Genomic DNA, 16,896 nt, shown 5'->3' with positions numbered 1-16,896 from the left:
CACTCAATCACACTAGCTAAAACTAAGTCAATTTTATTATTTTCCATAGACCACATCATTTAATAATAAAAAAAATAAAAATAAAAATTGAACAAAAGGAAAAGGTGGATATAAAGTGGAACCGGTGGGCAGGAGGCATGGGCTGCAGGACCAAAGAGACTGGGAACTGCAGGGGCCCTGGGACTCAGGAGGAGATGCTGATTCAGCTCATAGGTGACCCAGTCCTGGCCCCGGCTGTTCCCAAAAGGGGGGTGCAAGTACCAAAGGAGGTGGTGAGCAGGATGGAGGAAAAACGAGAGAGAGGTTTGGGGCTCCTGGCTGTTCCCCAGCTCTGGGCCAACCACCTCCCTCCCTAACATAGCTCCTCCCTCTCACAGACTTAACGGGAAATGAGAGGGAGGAGAGGGCTAAGTCCCAAGAGATAGATTACGGGGGTAGGGTGGGAAGATGCCCACTGCTCCATTTGGTATGTGGGGACAGGTGGCAGCCAGACTTCAGCACTGGGCAAATGGTGTGAAAGACCCCTGGTTCCAGGGTGGTGGAGATTGTACCTATCCCTCTGTGGCCTTGAAGCCCCCTGGGGCAGGGTGGCCGGTGCCTGCAGCTCTCCCTAGTGTTCTCCCGGCTAGCGGCTAGCGGCGCCCACCCCGGTCCCGCACAGGTGTGCTCCGACTCCGGCTCCTGCTGTGGCGCTTGGTGTCTCTGCGGTCCCTCTCCCTGCCTCGTTCCCGGTCCCTGTCCCTCTCCCGATCTCGATCTCCCCTGTCCCGCTCCCTGTCCCTCTCTCTCTCCCTGTCCCTCTCCCGGCTGTGCTCTCGCCGCTTCTCTCGCTCCAGCTGTCGGGTCCGTTCCCGCTCCGCCTCCTTCTCCCGCTCCTTCTGCTCTTCTTCTTCTTGCTCCTTTCGCCGCTTCTCCCGCTCCTTGGCCCGTTCAGCGCGCTCTGCCTCCTTCTGAACAATCTGTAGCAGGCAGGGAAGGCAGAGAACAGGTACCTCAGCCCTGCTCACATGAGTCTCACCTGGTCTCCCTGCACCTGGACCCTGCACTCTTAGCTCGGGACCACTGTCAGCCTTCCTGCTATGCAGGAAGGGGCAGGGCCTCAGCAGTCACATCTGTCCTCGTCTCAGAGCCCCAAGCCCTCCTCCCAGTCTTCATCTTTTATGCCCACGACAGGTAGTGGCACCATCCATGCCTGGCCTCTGGTATTTCCTAAGCTAACTCGATGTGAACAAACCTCTATTCTCTCTAGTGGAGTAGCATAAACCTACAATTCCCAAAAGGCCCATCACAAAGAAACGGAGATTTAAAAAGCTAAAACCCCTAGAAGTAGAAAGAGAAACAGCTGAGTTTATTAAACACAGATTTCTCAGCTAACTAAAATCAACTTCCAAGAAGCACGGTTGGCACCACCAGCTTCCTGGGACACACACAGAGTTCCGATCTCGTGTCTACCTCTATCCTTTATGGGTCTGGCTTCTCTATGGCCCACTCAATCAACTGGGTCTTAAAACTGCCTCCTTCTGTGATGCTTAGCTTCTGCCTTATTATTCTAAGCCAATACCTGGGCCTATTCACTCTCGTAGTCACATGACTCTCCCCTTGCTCACTCCCAAGCCTTGATGTAGCTTGGCAGGTGGTTCCTCCTGAGCTTGAGAGTGCCCCTCAAGGCAGGAAGGCGTGTGCTCACCTGGCTGTCAGTCAGTGGGAGCCAATAGATGCAGGGAGCTGCCTTGGTCTTACGGAAAAGGTCGTCCAGCAGCTTGGCAGGTGGTTCCTCCTGAGCTTTCTCTGAGGTGGAAGAAAGTGAGTCAGACTTGATGCATATGACTCTGTGCCCCGTCCCATCTGGGTCCCTTTCCCACCTACTACTGAGTATGTGTGCCCCCCATAGCTAAGTACCTTTCTTCTCACTCTTCTTTTCTTTAGACTTTGCGCGTTCCTTGCGGCGGCGGTCACGGGACCGTGATCGGGAACGGGGCCCTTCTCGAACTTTGTCCCGATCCCATTCGCGCTCTGATCGCGTTCGCTCCCGCCGCTCCATCTCCCGTTCCCGCTCTGCCCATTGTTCCCGCACCGCCCGCTCCTGCTCCCGCTGCTCTGCCCTGGGGTGCTGTGGTGGCTGGGCTGGGGGCGGGGGCGGGGGGTGCAGCGGCCGTGGTACCCCCTGCTCCTCTGTCTTAGTTTCAGAGGGACGGTCCACCAAGAGGCCTCGGTGATAATCCAGCTGCGGGTAGAGGAGGGACAAGGATAGTCAGGATGAAGATGACATCACTCCCACTGAAGGAGCCCAGGTACCAGTGAACAGACTTTGGAGCCCCATGGTTCAACTAAAGGAACCAAAGAGGAGGGAAAAGGAATCTCAGTGACGGCAGGTTTGGCTGGGATCTCAGCTGGAATCTAGCGGATACAGCCTCCCCTGCCCCTACCGCCTCCTTCCTTTCCCTTGGTTTCTTACCTCATCTTGCTCAGCATAGTCAGCACAGAGGAATTTGGGGTTGGACTGGGGCCATTTGACCCCATGTAGAGCTGTGCGGGTGGCAACTGCTTCCTCTACTGTCGAGTACTGACAGAGGGAGGGAGAAGGCAGAGGGTCACAACAGGCCTTCAACCCTTCCCACTTGCCACAATGCCCTCAAATCTGCCCACGATGGTCCCAAAAGGAAATACAGGCCACAACCTAGAGAATCAGTTTCTTCCCCTCACCGTTACAAAGCAGTGAGATTTGATCTTGTCAATCCAGAAAGCCTCTTCTACCAGAGTTCCTGTACGTCCCAACAATTCCTTCAGTTGGCCTAAAGTGAAGGGACGAACCTGCCAATGAAAACAAAATTTCAGGGTCTTAAAGAAGGCAAGAACTATACTCATGTAACTAGTCTGAAGATTTCCCACAGCACTGTCACAGGAGTATAGCTTCCAAGTCTGGGTGAGGCCAGAGAGGTTAGGAACCCTCCATCAGGAATGTGAGAAGAGTGGTAACACTGTCTGAGACATCATGGGCCAGGCTCTCTACAAATTCTCAAGACAACCCTGCAGGGTGATACTTTTTTCTCCCCATTTTTCAGATGAGACAGGTTGTGTGGTAAAATAACTCACTCAATGAGTGAGTAACCAGCAGATCCAGGAGATGAACCTAAGAAACATGAGTCCAAAGCTCAGACTCTAAACCAAGCTGCACTGTGGGAAAAAAATGACTTACCAAATTGGAGATGTGGACGATGTTACTGATCTTGCCCCGGGGTGGGGAGGGCACTTGAGCAGTCCGGACTGGGTCATCAATTGTAATGGAAACTCCCGACTTCTGCTGGCTAATGGAACGTCGAGTTAAGGTATCTCCTAAAGTCACTATCAAATAGAGCACAAGAATGACTTTCAGCAGGGAGCAATGCTGGCTCTTTCACCTCCAGCAGGACTTTAAAATTCCCTACCAATAGTCACTGTCCCATCTAAATGTGCTGAGCACCTGCACTGTGCAAGGTACGGTCCAGGCTGATCTCCTCATTATGGAGATGCAAAAATTAAACAGATTCAAACCTAGCCCTCAAGCAGCTTGATAACTAGGAGAAGACATGCGTAAAATACTAGAACACGAGGCAGAAAACATTAAACGCTTTAAAAGAGGTCCAAATAAAGTGCTCTGGGAATTCAGGGGGCCACATGTTTCACTCATAATGCTGCACCTACCTTTCTTTACTTCATGCTCCACAGGTGGGGGCAAGGCCACCTCTACTGAGACCTGGGGAGGTACAGGGGCTTCTGCTTCAGGCTCCTTCTCTTCTTCCTCCTCTTCCCTCTGCCCATTCTCCTGGCCCTCGGAAGGCACCACCTGTAAGGTATCAGATAACAGACGGATTCTTTTTTTTTTTAAATTAATTTATTTATTATTTACTTATTTGGCTGTCCCGGGTCTTAGCTGTGGCATGTGGGATCTAGTTCCCTGACCAAGGATCAAACCCAGGCCCCCTGCATTGGGAGCGTGGAGTCTTAGCCACTGGACCACCAGGGAAGTCCCTACAGAGGGATTCTTAAACACCAAACAGGTACACTCTTTTCAGTTTCTGGTTTCTCGGGGAGAGATGGTGGTAAGTCAACCTAACACGCTTCTTCCACTAGGGAGGAAATTTCATTATTATGTTCACCTCCACCAGATCCTGGGATTTGTAGTGCCTCAACTCTGCCATGAGGAAAACTAAGGCAGGAATTGGCAAATTTTTTCTGTACGGGGCAAGATATTAAACATTTTAGACTCTGTGAGCCATATGGTTGCAGTTACTCAACTCTGATATTATAGCACTTAAGCAGCCAGAGACAAGAGTAAATGAACTGGGCTTCCCTGGCGGTGCAGTGGTTATGAATCCGCCTGCCAATGCCGGGGACACAGGTTCGAACCCCGGTCCGGGGGATCCCACATGCCGTGGAGCAACTAAGCCCGTGTGCCACAACTACTGAGCCTGCGCTCTAGAGCCCGTGAGACGCGACTCCTGAGCCCATGTGCCACGACTACTGAAGCTCATGCGCCTAGAGCCCGTGTTCTGCAGCGAGAAGCTGCCGCAATGAGAAGCCCGCGTACCGCCAACGAAGACCCAACGCAGCCAAAAATAAACAAAAAAAAAGAATAAATGAACTGGGGTGGCTGTGTTCTTACAGAACTTTATTACAGGCTACAGGTTAGATCTGGTAGCCTGCTGACCCCTACCCTACAAGGGCCAACTCACCCAACCCTCTGCACAGATGGCAGACTTCCCTTCTAGGACTCCGCCTTAGCTCCTCATTCAGTTGCCCACTCTGCATCCATGGCCCCCTCCCCCAAAGTGGGGGGCAGGAGCCTTACCTGAGTGACGGTCCGGCATATTTTCAGCCCCTTGTCATGGGTCCCATCATCACCATTACGCTCTGTCTCATCCTCAGAGATTCGGGAGTCGTCAGCATGAAGATCCACAACAGCCTCCTGCCCCGCCAGGGGTTTGATGTCGGGGATGAGGCTCTGGGACACAGATACCCCCCACCCCGTTACACTGGGCCCATGTCTACTCCCACGTCATGTCTCATCCTCCCTTCCCCGGCCCCTCCCACCTCACCTTGAGTGATTCGGTGGTGATACTGATGGAGGGTTTCTTCTGTGTGGTGGCCGTGCTGGCTCCCCAACGCCGCTTCCGACTAGGCTGGCCCCCCTCTGTGTCACTGTTTCCAGCTGGCACCCCCTTGGTAGCTGCTGTCCCCAAGAAATAGGACCCCACAGTTAGATGCTCTCAGGCCCTCTGCTGGTTCACACCACAACACCCACAGAGAGGCTTCGACTGGAATTTTAGTAAAAGGTTAACTTAAGGAAACCACATTTGGGGACTGGGGAAACCATGCTTCAGAGTAAACAATAAAAGGCCTAGGGCCACTTCCTGAAAGATGAAAACTACTGATCTCTGAAGGCAACAAGGAAGAGCTAACTAGGCTGGTAAGCAATTTAAACTTTTAGTGGTAGAAAAATCTAAAGTACTGGGGAAGACAGATTGAGGACGACATGGGAATGAGAAAAACAAGACTATGTGATACTAAAATTCAAGTTAATTTAATTTTAGATCATGATGTGACCTGGTCATGCTTGAGATTATTTTCATACTACAGATTGATATATTTCAAGTCATAAAGACCTATTACACTTTTGTCAATGAGGAGTTCCTCATTGGCAAAATGTTAAAGATGTTACTGTTGGAGGTGTGGGTACTCTCATTTTCTCAGATGCTCTCTTAGAATAAAGTATAAACTGGTAAGCATTTTATAGGAATCCCTCAAACCCACTCCTCGTTCTGAGGGTTCAGACATCTGAAATAATAAAAGCAGGAGGACTAAATAAGAAATGGTAAGACATCTCACGGTGTATCTCATTAGGGTTAAGAAAGAAGTGTGACTGGGGAAAAATAACAAGGATTGTTTGTGAAGTTCTGAATTTTAAAATGAAACACTACCTACGCCCAAAAGATGTAGATTTGCTGGGTGGAGGTGGTGGGATGGCAGGGGGCGACGCAAGAATGCCACTGACGGAGAATGGGAATCTACTTCTCTATCAACTCTGATTTTTATGGTATTCCGGACCTGTATCAGGGATTTGGGGCTAGACTTACAGACAACGGAGATCTTCCTCTTGAATGATTTGGGCAGCGAGCTCTGTATAGAGAAGAAAAGGGGAAAAAAGAGAAAGAGACACACCCCACAGAGAGGGGGGAAAGAGGTTAGATGGGGCAGTCTTAGCATAGGCTCCAAAGACACAGAGAGAGAGAGACACAGAGACAGACAGAGACCAAAACAGAAGCGGCAAACGGCAAAAACGAAGCAGAATCAATGCAAGTTAGAGGAAAAAAATAAAACCAAACATCACAGCAGGGAAAAGTCATCTAGTCCATACCACACCTATGTATTAGCTTAACCAGAAATAAGCTGGAAGAAGAATTTCAGTAGCCTCCCAGCCCTTTAAAAGCATTGGTCATGCCCTCTTCCACTGTCTCTACTGGTCGAGAGGATGCCAAGCCCAACAAGCTATGTCCAGAGCTGGGTCATCTGGTCCTTCTAAGGTCTTCCTTGCTAACTCGAGGAAAACACGAGGAAACAAGGAAAACCAACTTTGGGATGGCACTTTGACAACATAACCCTCCTCTTCTTCTCAGTGCCCAGCCTGACATCCACTGACATTGGCTCTGAGTGGCTTGGGCAGCAGACTGTTAAGACTGCCCAGATGCCCACCACACTGTGGACGGCAGCACCAGACTCACTGGAGATGAGCCTCCTGAGCCAATTGCCAGCAGAAAGAATTTAAAGGTGTCTTTGGTAAAGACAAGTTTTTATGCAGGGCAGACTGGCCCTAGGGAGTTTCAGACTTTCTGACCACTGTATGGAGCTCTAGCAGAGCCTTTACTGTTTCTTCTCCAAACAGGGCTTATGCCTTAGGGGCTCTGCCAAGGACCAGAAACTTCCAAACTTGCTTTTGAGCAAGTCTCTGCCCCAAACACTCAGTGGGAGAAAGACTGTGGACAGAGCAAAAAGAGGAAGAGAGAGAGCAAAAAAGGGAATAGAGCATTTTAGATTTAAGTGCTTATTTCTGGAAAAACTAAGACCTACCACCCTTCTAAAGGGTAGGGCAGGAACCCTCTTGATGAAATCCCTTTTCCCCATCCACCCCCCAGCCCCGTTTGTGTCGTCTAACCAAGTCTCCTTGGTCTCCGTTAAGGGCCAGCCTGACCCCTAGCCAGGCCGCTCTCGATGGGTAAGTTAGTGAGAAAAAAAAAAAGTCTTAATTAAAACAGGAAAAACATGAACCAAATAAATAAACAAATCCAATAAAGAAATCAGAAAAAAAGATAAAGAAAAAAATTAAAATAAAAGATTAAAAAAAGAGGAGAAAGAAGAAAATAAAGAGGAAAATAAACTAGGAATATGACAAATGTTCCAGGTACCATCTCACACCTGGGATCTTCAGTTCAGCCAATCGCACCTCACTGTGTACTGTATCTAGTCAACCGCCGGTCCAATCAGAATGAGCCCTCCCTGCTAGGCGCTGTGCAATTGGTGGGGGGTTGGGTTGGCAAAAAAGGTGGGCGCACGGCGTGGTGGTCAGCACGGCACTGCCAGAGTCCTCCCAGGGGCGCAGGGGGGGCGGGAGGGAAACGTGTGGGGGGACGCTGCCCAGTTTCCATGATGTCAAGACAGTTCACTGGTGGTGGCCAGGCTCAGCGAGGGGTACGGGGGAAAGGGGGCAGAGACATCAGTCCCAGCCCTGTAGGGGCATCATCTTGCAGTCCCTGATGAGATGGCCTGTAAGTAGCAGAAATGGTCCTCGCCTTTTATCGTGAGAGGCAGGACCCTATGTCCATCAGTGGCAAGCTGCAGCGACACCACCACCCAATACTTGGAATCCAGGTGATGACTCCAGAGTCCCTTTCTCCTCTGCCTGTAACTGGGGAGGGGGTCCTCTCACCGAGTGGGATCATGGAGCCTCTGTTGAAGGCAGCCTGGGGGTAGTAGGTGGGTAGCCCCAGGACCTGGCACACATTCAGCAGCAAGGTCAGAATACTTTTCTTCTGAGAGTGGTGTGTGGCATCTCCTCAGGGACTCCAGCTGAGACAGCGGTTCCAGTCAGGTGGGTGGATGAGCCCCTGCCTCCAGGGATGGAGGAGAAGTTGGAGCAACCAACATATGCTGCCCTTCACCATGGACAACAGGGACCAAAGGAAAGTCCATCTGATGAGCAAGTGGTGATACATGGCTGGGCTGTCATCAGCCTTAAATCTCTGGGCTCAGACCCTAGACTTCTCTGCAGGGTTCCTAGTCGTCACAGCTTAAGCGGAGAGCCCCACTCAGTATTTTACAGCATGGCACTGTGATCACAAACATTGACTCTTTAGGAGGTCTTGGTGCCCTAGATGGGGATCCCAACAGTCTGTAGCAAATAAGGCAACCCAGAGTCCTCAAAAGGGCAAGGGCGTGTGGGCAGGCGCCCCAGCACTGACACAAGCTCTTCTTGGGGTGTCCCAAAGAGGGAGATGATGCAAGTCCACCCCTTTCCAAATGCTTTTTGCTTTCTCAATACAAGTCTCTCCAGAACAGTGCTCTTCTTGGCCCCCTGATGTAAGCAAGGCAGGGAGGCAAAAGGGGGCCCATCACAGGATCCCATACACATGCCCCCCTCTGGCCAAGACACCTGGATAGCAGACTCGGCTGACTGGGCAGCTCAGGAGCAGCGGGTGGGTCCAGAGGAAGAGGCGGCATCAGCGATTGGCCAGTTGGGCAGGGTTATATTTTACGGGCGGATTACCGTACATGAGGTACTTGGACAAAGTTTTACGGGGAAGAAGGACCTTGTAATAAATAATATTCTGCACATCAAATCACGTTCACCGGCCCCCACCCCCGCAACACACACCAAAGAAAGGCTACACACACAACAGTCCCTCCCACCCTATTACCCTACTCCCAAACCCAGCTAATTCTTGCTCTAATTACTTTAAGAGCCAAGAAGACTTCGCTGGCTCTGATGGGGGGAGCCCCCTGAATTGGGTTCAGGACACAAGATAAGATATATGCCAAAAAAGTAAGTAAAGAGGTCACAAAAATGGGGAAGGGGCCTTTGGGATGACCCCAGGGGCTGGCTTCTAAGTAGCTACATCTCTGCAATGAGACCACTAGGGGGCAGATGAGGAACAAAAATTCCTCAGCATGGTGGTCAGCTGAGAACCACCACGGCCCACTAGATGGCGCTGATCTCCAACACACTTTTAAAAAGGAGGGAAAGCTAGAGGGGTTACCACAGGGAGAAGCTGGAGAAGGTAGCCGGTAAAGCTGAGCCTGGGTCTTAAAGGGCCATTAACTGACTTTCCCGCTGGTTACAAACTTCCCCACCTGCACTACTTCCCCAACAAGGAAAGGGGAATAAAGGAGCCCTGTTCCCATCACAAGGGGTCTCCCTTGCTAAACCAGCGAATTCTCCCTTGGCCCTATCCTGATCCAAGTCTTTGCCTAGTCCCTTCTTTAAGCTATCCCACTGTGTACGAGGGATCACCGGAGTGCTCTATTCTTTCCCCCAGGTCCACTCCTGCCCACCCACCCCAGCAGGTGGCTTGGATATTTACCTCTTTCTTCTCCTCATCCTCGGCACTGCCCTCTGGGCGGTCATCATTGCTGACTTGGTCTGCAATAGGCATGGGGGGCTCTGGAACCTCATTTTCAGGTCTGTTTTCACTTGTGTCCATGGTCACTTCCTCCTTCTCCTCACTGTCAGTATGGGGAGAGGTTGGGAGGGAAGGGCAGGAAAGAACCAAGGGGAAGAGAGAGCAAGACGTTAGGTTTTGGGTCAAGGAAACCCCCATGCCTCATCACTTGGGTGGGATTGGGAGGGCTGCTTTTTAGATCAGACTAGAGACCTTGTCCCCCCAGGAAAACCAGGAAACGGTTTTCCTAGGGGAAAGAGCACAGATCACAGCAACCACATTCACTCACTGCCCAGATGCGATAAAGCTGTGATGTGTGGGGTCAGGGCTCCAATGTTCTTAGGTAATTCACCAGAGTACCCCTATATGAAGAGGAGAAACATCCCTCTCTGCAAAGTCCCTCAAAAGTAACTGTGATTTGCCTACAACCCCGTGGCCTCCCTAGACCTGGGCGCAGACACCTTTACTTAGCCAAACTGCATGAGAAACTAAGGGAAGCCTGATTCCTTAAAAAGAGGAGAAAGAACAGCCAGGGCTGTGGCAGATGATCCCAACCTTGGGTTTAATCAACTGCTTAGTAAGTAAAAGCCTACTGACCCTCAGGGTCTGCAGACACCAGGAATGGAGAAATGGTGGGGGTGCGGGCTGCAGGGAGAGGAAGGCTGGCGAGGGTTCAAGCTTCAACAGGGACCCCCTCTAATCCAAAAGGAAAAACAAAAACTGCCAGACAGAGTATGAAAGCTCAGAGAAGCACCAGGCCACTTTTACCTGCTCAGAGGTGTAGGAATTGTTCTTATATTCGGCCTTCGCCCAGTTTCTCCCACTCCCTTATTCCAACTTCCAAGAGATAAAGAGAGCAGGCCTCCCAGTCAGGACACACCCTCCCCTACACCACGCATCCCCCCCACAAACGCTGAACCCACTCCCCCACCCCTCTGAATCACACAAGTCAGCTCCCATTGCAGGCAACGAATCCCAGAGGTTCACTTCAGATAAACTATCTTCCCATCTTCTTTTTTCTGTCTTCATCCTGAACTTCTAACTCTAATCTCATCCCCACTACCATCCAAACACTGAGGGGTAAAAAAATCAAATCAAGATGATCAGGGGCCTAAGTCTCAAGAGAGGGGAAAGCAAGCCTCCCCAGGCTGACCATCACCAGAAAATTCAGCATTCTCGGCAGGCTGCCTGACACCCAGAGGTCAGAACAGCCTCCCCAGAGCATGCAGGGAGGGATGTATGGGAAGGGGGGGAGGAGAAAATCGGAAATGTGCCCCCAGCTAATAGGCTCCCACAGAAACACGAGATTCAACTGCCTAAATCTAAAGAAAAGTCTTATCCAAAAAATACCTATTTCCCACACAGAGAGGGCAAGTGGGGCCAATTAGAAACCGGGCAGGAAGGACAAAGGGGGAAAGCAGAATGACTGAAGACAAATCAAAACGAAAACATGGAATGAAAGCCACGGGGAAGAGAAGGGAGATGAGAGGAGCTAGAGTGGTGGGGAAAAGGGATACATGGAAATGTGAAGCTCTCACCCTTCTTTGCTTTCTGATAACATGATTTTTTTTCTCCCCCTGGAAGTGCTGTTTATCCCTTTCTGGAATGGAAGAAATAACAAAAACCAAACAAAAAAATCCTAAAAAATTAAAAAAAAAACCAAAACACCTTCCTTGTCCCAAGATCCCACCACCTCCTCCCCAACCACCCGATCCAGAGAGAGAAAATCGAGATGCAGCAACTGGGGATCCAAAAAATGGTAAATGGAAGGGGAGATGGTGGTGGTGGTGAGGGGAGGCTAAAATAGATCTGGCTTTTAAGAGATAAGCGTTAAGTCCTCACGGCAAACCCCGAATTCAGCTGGATTGGTCTCTCTGGAGAAGGAGGAGGAAGAGGGCCAGGCTGCTGGTAGTGGCTGGCTCTATTGTATTGGCGGAGCGGCGGCGATCAGCCGGAGACATGCAGGGGAGCCATCTTGCCACTTACCCAGCAGCCCGTGTGTGCGGATGGGGGAGGGCCCTGCTGCAGCAGGGGAGGGGAAAGAAGAGAGGGAGGGCGCTGAGTGAGCAAGGCTCTTATCCTCTGGCAGGCCACAAGGAGCTCACTGCTGGCTCAAAAGGCCTGGCCTTTTTCCTTCTTTTCTCAGGTTACAACAGCTACCGAGGCCTAACCCCACAGGGAGAGGGTGCTCTCTCCTCCTTTTCCACGGGGGCGGGGGAGGGGGCTGGGTGGAGAGGACATACAAAGTTACAGCTGCTTGCTTGGAAGATTCCAGAGAATAGAAGGAAAGGAAACAGCAGAGCTGGGAGTGAAAAATGATAAGAAGGAAGATAACAAAGCCAAAGTTGCAAAGAGACAGAGGGGAGGGTCACGAGCACTTTTTAAGTGCCCACCTTCCTCTATCTGAGAAGCCAGGCATAGAACACTGAAACCAGATCAGCTGGTTCAAGGTGGGGAGGTGGGATGAGATTTGGCACTATCCAATCACTGTATGGTAACTGGCTGCTCACCACGAGCAATGACCACGTATCCTTTCTTCAGGGAGATGGAAGGAGTGGATAAGGAGAAAGTTCCTTTTTGAATTACCAGTAGTGGAGGGGAGAGGTGTCTCTGAAGAGAAGACAGACAACTTTGTTTCACAGAGTCTTTAATAAGGTCACCCTGCCCCAGGGTCTGCAGGAGCCAGAAAGGAAACGGATAAACAGGGCAAGGGGACCTTGGGTAGAAGGGCTCCAAAATGAGGGCTCTGAAGTAGATAAGAAACTGAAATGAGAGGACTGTTATTGGGGACAGGGGTGGTGGTGGTGGGGTGTGTGCCGATCTGCTGGGCAGAAAGTGGGAACTAAATGGAAATTACTAATCAGGGGCATCTTCAGACTAATGTAAAATGGGAAGTTGTCTCTACCCATTCAAAAAAGCACTCAGTAGATGCTCAAAATGCCCATTTGTTGACTGCAAAGGTGCTCCTTTTGTATCCCAGTGGCAGTAAAGGTTTAACACTAAGACAAGCTTCTGTGTACTTAACCAAAAACTTAGTATTATCTCATTTGTAATACCAGAGCGTTTAGTCAAAACTGAAACTTCCTCCCTGCTGCTTAAAATCTTAAACTTACATGTCAACTGCATGCTAAAGCAGTCACGTTTATACATCACACTACAGCTCCTTTTCACTGAGTGGTCCCTGGCTGCTCAGTAAGGTTGAGAGCTCTGGAGTCAAACTGGCTGGGGCTCAATCCAGGCCTCAGCCCCACCGCACACAAGTAGCATAATATTGGGCAAGTTCCTGATCCCCTCTGTGTATCAGTTTCTTAATCTGTAAAGTAGGGGTAATAACAATACCTATCTCATCTAACAGTGTGATAAGGATTTGCTCTTAGGAGTCTGGCTTGGAAGACACCCCAAGTCAAGGTAAGGATATGCATAAAACACGTGTACGTTTAATAGGCCATTATCTCATTTGGTGACACCTAGGGAGCTTTTTTTTTTTTTTGAGCATCCTCAAAGAGTAGACTGCTCTTTCTCTGATGTAAAGGCACTAATTGGTTTGACAGTTCTCAGCAATGCCCTCATCACTGTCTAGTACCTGCTGGTTTACTTCCCCCTCACCTCTACCCTGCAGAGTTCCTCAAGGTCAGAGACTGCATCCCTTGACCCCTAGCCTGGGGCCTAACGCAAAGAAACGCTCAGTAAATATTTCCCAATTAGGTTGTCATTGGGGGTACCAAGTGGATATTTTAGTAAATCCTCGCTGAATTAAAGGTTTTCTTCTTAATAAGTATTTTTGGATAGAATTCCCACAGACACCGTTATCCTACAGAGAAATGTTACCTTCAAACATCCTCAAATACATGTTCCCTGTCCATCAATTGTCCTAAAATTCTTTCAGCTGCCAATATGCCTCTCCAAAAGTGGCATCCCTGGAGGAAGAATCTTCTTTCAATTGGAAATTCTATCTCATTTTTTTCAAGAATTTTATGACGTTATTCTTGGCCTTAAGACACAATGAGTTTGTGCTGTCTACTTCCCCATGATCAAACCTGTGGGACCGAAGAATTCCCAAAACTTTATTTTCATAAGAAAAAGAGGAAGCCTCGAAATTATCCCAAAATGGGACTCAATCTACTTGCAGGACTAGTCCCAAAGCCTTCTTAGCTATGCGTCAGAGCCCCACACAGCTTTTCTTTGTAGTCCCTTTTATGCAAAAGGCATCTCCTTTCCCACTATTTAAATTCTTGCACAAATATTTCTGATATCTTTGAAAAAATAAGTGAAACTGCATAGGGATGGGGGTGGGTGATATCTACCCAAAATTAAACAGTGCACAAAGCATTTGTAGCCCAGAAGAAAAGGACAGAACTACTTACAGGCTAATAACATCACATTAGAGTTCACATCTGAATAGGAATGAGATTCAGAAAAACTAACGGAAAGGGAAATTTCTATAGACATATGTTTGAGCTTTAGTTACTATAGAAAATTCAGAAGGAACTGAGGACCTGATGTGAAATTTAATAAGAAACAGTGGGATCTGACTACCCTTAGGCAGTGAGATTTAAACATAGCATACCCTCAGGAGCATACTAGTCCCAAGATAACCCAGGTCGGTATGGTTTTAGAGGGTGTGTCCTTAGATACCAACTTCTCAGTGAGCAAACTATTGGTAACAATAAATTTTACTTTTTAAAAATTATGCATCATTTGGCATACTGGCACTGTAGGTCCCTGAGGAGTATCAATTACACTGTCATACTGGCTTAAAGGACCATTTCCTTCCTCCTACTCAGGCGAAAAAACAAATAAGCATAGTGCCAAGGGCCCAACGCTGCTATTGCCTGCAAGGTTTGTGTATACAGGAAGGTTGTATTTAGAAAAATTGGGGTTTGAATTAACTATTACTGGATGATACAGCTGCCCACACAAAGTTTTTCCTTTCCCTTTCTTTTTCTTTTTCTCTATGTTTTTTAATGTAAAAAGAGAGTACCATTATTTTCTGCTGTATGAGGAAATTTTTGTTGTATCTATAAGCAGGCAGAGGACTAGATTCTGGAACGGGGCTCAAGTGAAACAGAACTGAGGGCTCACAAATTCCTGCCCCAAGAAATGAAAAAGATACCTTACCTCATAAACCTAGAATTCCTCAGGGCACAATCAGAATCACAATGGATTTAACCAAGCACAGCCAAAAAAATTTAGGCAATCTCTTCCAAGTGGTGAGAGGTCCTTGAAGTAAAGTCGAATTTTTTTTTTAACACTTTACTGAATCAACAGGCCCCAGCTCTGTTTTTTTTAAAACTCATGTGACTTCTTGTTGAGATAGAGAGGAAAACCAAGATTAAGCTACAAATGGTCTTTTCCATTTAGCACTCACTGTTGATCCCACTTTTAAAACTGGCCAGGGCTCCAGAGATCACCAGGCTGAACACTAGCACTCTAGAGGGCTGAAAGACCAGAAGGAGTGTTGTGAATTAGTTTAGTACGGCCTCCAGAAATGTAGGCAAACTTCTCAAAGATTCATTTACCAAACCCAGTGCCAGAAGAGCCTATGGGTTTTGAGCATCTCATTTTGTTAGGCTGCTGCATAGACCATGTGGAAGGTAGGCAGAAGGAAAGCAAGTAAGAGCGATGTGTGAGAGCTACTTCTGAGCTCAGACTGCATTTCTAACCTATGGGCTGCTCCACCGAAGCTTGCTTAGGCAACAATGGACAATCTCAATATTTGCCCAAGGTGCCACTTGCTATCACCATGCCAGAATCAATGTGACTAGATAAGCTCAGTCATAAATGAAGATCAAAGCCACGTTTACCTGAGGAGAAAAACTCTGTATATAACTCCAAGGTTCATTTGCCCTGGACTTGCATGCAAAAATCCATTAAATAAGGTGCTTCAAAACAGCACAAAGTGCCACTCTGTTGCCAGGATCTCAGAGACCCACAGGATTTGAGGACAAGCAAGCAGCTTTTCAGAAAATTACTTGCCTCTCAAGGTGCACAGGAGGCACTTCCTCAGGCCCAATTAGTAGCAGGTTGTCAACATCTACTTTGAAACTGCCATTACAGAAAAGACATGCTATACTCCCATGGGATAGGGGAGGGAAAGGCAGGCATTATCTCTGATTGATGGATAGGGAAGGGAAGGTGTCACCCCATTTCCTCATCGATGGTGTAGCTGGGGAATCCTGAACACCTTCCAGAATCCGCTGGTTTTTCACTTTAAGGTCCTAGAAGAAAAACCCTTTTCCAAAGGATAATGTACCCATTCCAAAATGGAAAAACAAAAACTTTTTTCAAAGGCAATAGAGTGAACTTTTAGCTTTCAAACCAAAAATGTAATGGCCACAAGATGGCAGCAGAGGCAAGAATATTAGAATAGACAGTAGCAAGGCAAAAGTTATAATAATGAGTACATAATTATTGTTAAAGTCTCAAGAAAATGAGATAATAAACCATGTCACTGCCCACCACCCTCCAAAATCAGAGGCAAAAGATAGCCTGAAGCTCTAAGAAGAACATAAATGATTAGATGTACATAAAGGGAAAAATCATATTGATAGTATTAGTGTTAAAATGCCATTAAAACAATCATGGAACAAAGTTAGGCCAACTGTCTACACAGGATATTCACTAAAGTAGTATAGGATTCCTGATATCTAAAAGCTAAGCAATCTTATTTCCACAATGTTTTTCTTTTTCACTTCCCATGAGACTCTGAAGCCAGGAATTTTGGTTCAATGGCTTCTTAATTTGTAATACCTAGCTCTGAAGAATGAATGACATACATGTTCAATTACAAATTTAATTTGATATGACAGTATTTTTCTAGGACTACACATAAGGAATAAAAAATTCATGTTAACTGCATAAATGGTAAAATCAATCCAAGGGTCTTAGAAGGAATAACTTGACTTGATATGGACTTCATATTTTGCTGTATTGTACACTGTGGGAGATAACTAGGATAGACTGTGCTTAATAAAATGATAGCTTATAACCAGAGAAAATAAAGTAACTAAAAAACAGCACTCTCCTGTAAGGTGCTCTGTAGATCCTCAACATCCTTTACTAAACTGTGTTCCCAGGCTCACATGTAGCTGGTAAATGTGAGTTAAAGACTGAGTTAAAATGCCTGAGTCAATGCCCTTACACTGTCTTGAGTTTACAAAAAGAAGCCTCTGCTGCCTCCTTCTTAAAGGAATTGACTCTTTTGGTC

The 16,896-nt window shown here is 48.0% G+C and overlaps 1 protein-coding gene across 1 annotated transcript; it reads right to left on the bottom strand.

Moving 5' to 3' along the window:
* Positions 1-17: 17 nt before the first annotated feature.
* LOC132420421 (apoptotic chromatin condensation inducer in the nucleus-like) lies at positions 18-11,665 on the bottom strand. The gene is given in 14 exon segments (XM_060004847.1): positions 18-959; positions 1,688-1,788; positions 1,900-2,224; positions 2,456-2,563; positions 2,704-2,811; positions 3,197-3,342; positions 3,682-3,823; positions 4,829-4,981; positions 5,076-5,209; positions 6,114-6,156; positions 9,612-9,753; positions 11,228-11,289; positions 11,532-11,608; positions 11,611-11,665. Coding segments are annotated over 14 exon segments (1,908 nt in total). The 5' UTR covers positions 11,651-11,665; the 3' UTR covers positions 18-632.
* Positions 11,666-16,896: the final 5,231 nt, after the last annotated feature.

The sequence above is a fragment of the Delphinus delphis genome, chromosome 2 (genome assembly GCF_949987515.2).
Source record: "Delphinus delphis chromosome 2, mDelDel1.2, whole genome shotgun sequence".
NCBI classification, from domain to species: Eukaryota; Metazoa; Chordata; class Mammalia; order Artiodactyla; family Delphinidae; genus Delphinus; species Delphinus delphis.
Note: the sequence above shows the minus strand (reverse complement) of the source record. Positions and strands in the feature narration are given on the sequence as shown.